The sequence below is a fragment of the Marmota monax genome, unplaced genomic scaffold, assembly GCF_021218885.2.
Source record: "Marmota monax isolate L192 unplaced genomic scaffold, Marmota_monax_Labrador192_F-V1.1 WCK01_AAM20220418_F8-fsc00108, whole genome shotgun sequence".
In the NCBI taxonomy this organism is placed as follows: domain Eukaryota; kingdom Metazoa; phylum Chordata; class Mammalia; order Rodentia; family Sciuridae; genus Marmota; species Marmota monax.
Genome location: NW_026694593.1, coordinates 5,970,170 through 5,977,379, shown reverse-complemented (window position 1 = coordinate 5,977,379; position 7,210 = coordinate 5,970,170). Strand labels below are relative to the sequence as shown.

Sequence of the window (7,210 nt, the reverse complement as noted above, 5' to 3'; positions counted from 1 at the left end):
GAGGATTGCAAGTTCAAGTCCAGCCTCAGCAATTTAGGCCCTAAGCAACTTTGCAAGACCCTGTCTCAAAATAAAAAAAATAGAAGCAATGTGGATGAGTGGCAAAGTGTCCCTGGGTTAAATGCCCAATTAGAAAGGAAAACTAACAGGGCTGGGGCTCAGCAGTAGTGTTATGCTCGAATTCGGGACCCCCAAAGACCACCAGAGACCCAAGATCGATGTAAGCAGCAAAGAGGTGTTTATTGCAAGCTAGCTCGGTCCTCCGCGCGCACACACACAGCAACTGGTGATGCTGAGAGGCCCGGAGCCCAGGGTTTGCAGCATTTTTATACATTCTTTGGAGAGGGCAGGGACTTCACATACATCATAGCCTCTTTTAGCAAATCATCACACACCGCGGGAAAATCAAATAACAACTCTAAAACATGATTAGCACATTCACTGGCGGGAACAAGTTGGGTAGGGGTGATTGGTCAGTACAAAAGGGGTATTCATTTGAACTGATTGGTTTAAGCCAAGAGGGGTGTATGTGCTGAACTACATGGTTTCCCAACTTGTTATCAACCACCATAAAATACTGGGAGGGTCATCTGGCATCCCAGGTATTTCCCTGTCTCATGCTAATTGGTGGCTCTTAGGGGGCTGCTATGGATCCCCACCTAGCCTGACTGAGTCAGGGACACCTGGCGCAGCAGATCTCTCCTGTTATTTGTAGATAAACAACTTAGCAGGGTGGGCATGTGCCTAGTGGTGCTCTGTGGGTTTTTCCAAGGACAAAGGCCATGTCCCTTCCTTGGACAGGCTTTGCTCTGAGATAGAGGCTGGTTTTTCAGTAGAGCACACGTCTCACATGTGTGAGGCCCTGGGTTCTATCCTCAGCACCACATAAATAAAATAAAAAGGTGTTGTGTCCACTTACAATTAAAAAAATATTTTAAAAAATTAGTGCTTACTCTTAGGTTAAGCATAGTTATTATGTACTGTGTATGAACATATATAAAGTTGTACTTTTTTAATATTAAAATATCATGGGTATTGGGAGGATTTGCAATAAAGATCTATGAAAAAATCTTTAGGGGCAACCATAAAACAAAACACTACTGTTCTAGTTGCTCAGGTAAAAACCCTTGACTTTGCCCAATGTGCTAACATTTACAAGTAGTCCTAGCTCCTTGGGCAGGAGGCTGAGGCAAGAGGATTGCTTGAGCCCCAGGAGTTTGAGATCAGCCTGGGAAACATACTAAGACTGTTAGACCAGGACGCAAGAAAAGACCACTGACTCCAATTAAAATCAAATTAAAGCAAGCTTATTATTTCGACCGGCCGGGCTGCGTCTCCCTCCCAAAACAGCCGGAACAAGACAGCCACCCCAGGTTTCCTGCAGCCCAACTTTATAGCCCAGAAAGTTACACAAAGGGGGGTTATGTTACCGCTGTTGACCGGTGACGAGTTCTTGCTTCCCCAATGTTGAAGAATAACACCAAAGAAGCACGCCGAGGCAAGGTCAGAGTAGAAATTAGGAGTTTATTAAAGGACAGCCGAAAAGACTTCTCCCGGAGGAAGAAGGGGACCCAAGAGGTGGAATCCGTGGAAGGGATGTTGTCTCCCCTTTTTATAGTTCTTTCAGTGATGGAATGTAGGTGGGAAGGACCTAGGGGTGGGACACAGGTGGGCCAAAGAAGTAATCTGGTCAGGAAGGACTGAGTCAGCACCTTTTTGCTGGGGGCTGTTCATTAACATTTCTTTGAGGTGGACTTTGGCCTAGGGCCTTTTCGGACTTCATTAACATTCCTTGAGTTGTCCTGCGTTTCCCGGAATCATTGCCAGCATGGCCTCCATTTTAGATTTCACTCGGTATTAGACCCGATTTACCTAACTACACTGACTACCTAACTTTAAATCTGGCTTCAGTTACAGATAACAGAACTTTGACAAGCATCACATTAATGGTAGTTTACATTTTTTTGCTGGCCCCAACATCAGAATTTATGAAGACCATTAGAGCCTCAGAGAGGGTCGTTGTCTGGCCAGGGAAGGCCAATATTTATGAGGTGTCACTAAAGTTTCAGAGAGGGCTGCTATCTGGTCAGAGAGACAGGCATGGGTGAGTTCAAGGCATGGGCAGGCATTCCAAGCAGGTTCAGAATTTGCAGTAATTTAAAGCTGAAATTATCTTTTCATGGCTTTGTGGCGGGATTGCTCCCAATTTTAAGAAAAGATCAGGTTGGGTCTATCAAGACCACATCTCCAAAATAAGCAAAAAAAAAACACCAAACCATTGGTGCTACTTTTGATTCATTTGTTTTTCTCATTCCCAACATAAATCCATGAATAATCCTTTGAGCTCTACTTCAAAATATATCCAGAATTTTTTATTTTTTTTTTTGATACCAGGGATTGAACTCAAGAGCATTCGACTACTGAGCCACATCCTCAGCCCTATTCTGTATTTTATTTAAAGACAGTGTTTTACTGAGTTGTTGAGAGCCACAGCCCTGTCAGCAGGCCACCAAAAGCCACAGTCTGGCTGGGCACCAAATCTGGAGGTCACGAGCCACTTGTAGGTTCAAACAGGAACTCCTTTATTGCCCTAACTCCACCAGCACTCCACATGCACTCCCCGGGAACTCTCTCACCCTCCACTGGGCTCCTTGAGAACTCAAGGACAATGGGAACTCCAGGAGAACTCAAAGTATCTGGCACCCCCAGCCGCCCTATTGCTGGAGGTACCCTATTGCTGGAGCCGCCCTATTGCTGGTCAGCAGGGGTCTATATACAACTGAATACACAGCCTGTTTTAATCCAGCATCATCCAGTCATAGCAATTATACACAGCTTAACTTAATTATCATCTTAATGGCTCCCTGGTGTCACCTCTCAACCACTCCTTCTGGCAAAATGCTAGGCACCATCCTGACTTGGCTGTGGCTCTCAACACTGAGTTGGCTTTGAACCCATGATTCCCCCATCTCAGCCTCCCTAGCTGCTGGGGATTATAGGAATGTGCCACTGTGCCCAGCCTCAGACTTTGATGTCACTTGTCATTACTTATTTCATTATCCCTCTGGCCCAATTCTTATTTGGATTACTCAGTTTCCCAATTAGTAGCTCTAAAGTCTGTTTTCAACCTAGCAACCAATGCAATCTTTTAATTAATTAATTTATTTACTTATTTAAATATTTTTAGTTGTAAAGCCAAACAACTTAATTTTGTTCATTTATTATTATTATTATATTTTATTAGTTGTTGATGAGCCTTTATTTATTTATATGTGGTGCTGAGAATCAAACCTAGTGCCTCACACATGCTCGTACGGTAAGCGCTCTACCATTGAGCCACAACCCCAGCCCTATTATTTTTAATGTGGTGCTGACGATTGAACCAAGTGCCTCACACATGTGAGGCAAGCACTCTGCCACTGAGCCACAACCCCAGCCCCCAGTGTGATCTTTTAAAAATATATATATAATTTTTAGTTGTAATTGGACACAATACCTTTATTTTATTTTTATGTGGTGCTGAGGATCAAATCCTGTGCCTCACACATTCTAGGTGAGTGAACTTCCTCTGAGCCACAACCCTAGCCCCCAATGTGGTGGTGCATGCCTATAATTCTAGTGACTTGGTAGACTGAGGCAGGAGGATCCCAAGTTCAAGGCCAGCCTCCACAATTAAGTGAAGGCTAAGCAGTTTAGGAATTGGGGGGGGGGTGGGGCTGGGGATGTGGCTCAGTGAAAAAGCATGAGGGTTTAATCCCAGTAGCAAAAACATCACAAGAGCCTGACATAGTGGCACATGCCTGTATTTGTAGTACTCCAGAGGCAGAGGATAACAAGTTGAGGACAGCACTGGGCTATTAGTAAGACCCTATCTCAAAACAATATAGCACTGGTGTTCAGTCCCCCATACCACAAAACAAAACCAAAAAACCCAAACAAAACATGACAGGAAAGTCACCATGTAACTTCTTTGCTTAAAACTTCTCTCACTAAAAGAGCTTCCTATTTCAGAATTGTTAAATAAAATTTATAGGAGGAACGAAACTAAAGTTACTCATGCTAAAAAGATCCATGTCACCAAATGAAACTGTTGTTTATTTAACCTTTCAAGAAATCAGGATAATAGCCAAATTTCCAAATAGGTCATTCATAGCTAGCATGAAAAAGAAAGCATCCTACTTTAACTTTTACAAGGATTTGGATTGAACAATGTTTTTTCTTCTATTTCTGCCTTCCTCAGCCCTTTCTGATTAATAATGACTTTTCCGTTCAGCTCATTAGAACACTCATATTTTGTGGAATGAAATATTGCCTGGTTTTAACCATAAAGCCAGTTGGTCTTTTTTTTTTTTTTTTAACTGTGGATTGAACCCAGCAGTGCTGTACACACTGAGCTACATCCCCACGGTCTCACTAAATTGCTTAGGGCCTTGCTAAGTTGCTGAGATAGGCCTCCAGTTTGTGATTTTTCTGCCACAGCCCTCCTACAGGCATGTGGCATTGTGCATAGTTAGTTTTCAAATTTGTTGAAATTTTGTCTTCTGGTAAAGTCCTTAACAGTGGCCTTCAAAGCCCTACCAGGAAATTTTCCCCTCTCCGACTTCACTCATCTTGTACCACATGTCCCCTTCTCTTATTCTCTTCCAAACTGGCTTCCTTGTTCTTAAGACATTTCCTGTGTTAGGGTCTTTGCACTTGGTGTTCCTTCTGCTATCCTGTCCCCTCTTATATCTGCTTGCTCATCTTTTTCTCGGGGTCCACATCAGATATCATTTTCTTTCAGAACCCTTGCTGGTTCACCATACCACTTCCCTTCACATTCACTTTCTTTCTCTGTCACATACTCTCTACACCTTCTGCTTTCTATTTCTTTTTTTTTTGCTTTCTATTTCTTTATAGAACTCACTATGCACTGAAATATGCTTGTTTAAGGTCTCCTGCCACTAAGCACCAAACGTTTTTTGTCTGTTTTACTGTTACTCCCACAAATCTCAAACAGCATTCCAACATTCAACAACTTTTTGTTGAATTAATGCTAGACGTGAACTTGACAAGACTCCTTGCCTAACGAACCATATTGGGGAGCCATAAAATACTTAAAATTGCACTGTACAGTGGGAACACATGAACCTGCAAATCTGCCCAGAAGATCTACATAAGCCAATATAATGGAATGGTTGGTTTTTGGCTGTGCTCATCAACAGATATTTAAGGCTCTTGTAAAATTGTAATGTAGTAAGTAAGCAACTGAGATCTTAACTGGCCAAAATGAAGTCATATATTGCCAATCATTCTTTCCTCGCTCCAAATGTTTAACAGGGAAAATTTTTTGTTTCACTTCCTCAATTATTTCCTCTTCCTACAATCCAACTGGATTATGCAGCCGACTGGCTGGAATGGTATCGTCCAGGGGAGCGTGTAATGGACTGTTCTAGGAGTCTGCGTAGTGAGTGGCTCGTGGGACCTGGCACATGCGCATCTTCTGCGGCGCTGCAAGATGGCTGCCAGCCATTTTGTCACGCGTCGGTGCTCCGTTAGCGATGGCAGCAGCCGGAGACGCCAAGAAGTAACAGTGAACTCGGAGCAGTGGGAATTTCCTGCCCCTGTTGTGTGAGCGAAACAGCGACAACAGAGCGATCCCGCGAGGAAGCGAAAGGCGAAGCGGAGTGTTGGGCCCCGCCCTCTAACCTCTCCTTAGATTGATCAGCTCCTTCATCCTTCCCTCTGGGTTTTTACTTTCAGTCCGCTGCGCGCAGATCTGCTGCGCAGGCGCACAAATAATCGAAGCGCTTCCTTGGCCCTAAGGGTTTGCGGACTCATGCGCGCGCTTCTCGAACTCTTCCCTTGATTGGTCAGATTGCCCCGCCATCACGCCTCCCCTGGCTTTCAAGGTTGAGGAGGAAGCGGGGGGGGGGGGGGGGCCAGGCCGCGCGTGCGCGATGCTGTTGCTGTCCCTTGGCTGCTATTGCGTTGCAAAAAAAAATCCTGACTAGGTAGCCTTGGGCCTTTTCTGTGCAAGAGAATCTAAGGAGAGAGAAAGATTTCTGCAACTGAAGGGACAGTCGGGGAATATTAAATTTAAGATATTAAGGCCCGCCCTGGCTCACAGGAGTGTGGTGATAGGGGTGAGTAAGGGCCTTAGCGTTGAGAGCCGAAGAGTAAAAAACCATTAGTTTCGGCGCCAGGCGTTTTGAAAGGCTTCTGTTTTCGTCGTATTTCTCTCCTGACTACTGACTGGTTTAAACACGACCCCTGAACAAATATCGATAAACCTTCGAGCCCGCAGCCCCACCTTGCAGCGCGTAGGAGCCGCCAGCGTGCCGGGCAGCGAGCCCTCCCCTCCGTCCCTCCAGGAGAGCCTAGCGCGTGCGCTCCCCCACCTTCTGGCCTCCCTCCCCGTCTACGGCTTCCACGCACTCGCAGTGATTGTTTTGCCCGCTCCCGCCGCCGCCGCCGCCGCCGCCGCCAGAGGAGCAGCAGCGCTTGTGCAAACCGGGAAGATGGCGGCCGGCGGCGGCGGAGGCAGCAGTAAGGCCTCCTCCTCGTCAGCCTCTTCGGCAGGGGCTCTGGAGTCCTCGTTGGATCGAAAATTCCAGTCGGTAACCAACACCATGGAATCCATTCAAGGCTTGTCGTCTTGGTGTATAGAGAACAAGAAACACCACAGCACTATCGTCTACCATTGGATGAAGTGGCTCCGGAGATGTGAGTTGTTGGGGCGCCCGGGACGGGAGGCTGGGAGGTGGAAGGAAGTACGGCCCGCAACGCTCGGGGCTTCCCCGCGGAGCCGCGGCGTTCGCTCGGGCTGGTTCGCCGGGAAGCTGGGACCGACCTGCCCAGCCCGGGCCGGGCTGCCCCGAACCGCAGGAGGTCCATTTCTTGGATATTTTCTTGCCTCCGACGTGGTGTGACCTTGGGCCGTTGGGCCCAGAGCCTTACAGATGTTCCCCTTTCAGCTCAGACGGAGCTTGCGAGTGGGCTGTGGGTTCCCCTGAGCCCCACCGAGATTGTCGCGTCCGTTTATTTCCTGTAGGCCTTGCTGTGAGCCGTCTCCGGTTCTCCTGGTGTAGACCAGGGATGTTTCAGCAGGGGAAGTCCACTCACTTAGCCAGACGGTGCTAGACCGTTTCGTGTTTTCTGCTGAGCTGAAACTTGCGATATGTAGTAAGGATGGCCTTATCTGGATGTCCCTAAAACTTGTGATGTGTAC

General features: G+C 46.6%; 1 protein-coding gene across 4 annotated transcripts in view; it reads left to right on the top strand.

Annotated features, from left to right (window-relative positions):
* The first annotated feature begins 5,500 nt into the window (after positions 1–5,500).
* Positions 5,501–7,210, top strand: part of Rprd2 (regulation of nuclear pre-mRNA domain containing 2) — an 89,809-nt gene continuing 88,099 nt past the window's right edge. The window contains exon 1 of one of the 4 annotated variants that reach the window (XM_046421632.2): positions 5,501–6,705. In XM_046421632.2, coding sequence (XP_046277588.1) covers positions 6,501–6,705 — 205 coding nt within the window. In that variant the 5' untranslated portion in view covers positions 5,501–6,500. The remainder of the gene's footprint in view (positions 6,706–7,210) is intronic. The other 3 variants (XM_046421631.2, XM_046421634.2, XM_046421633.2) reach the window with 3 other exon arrangements.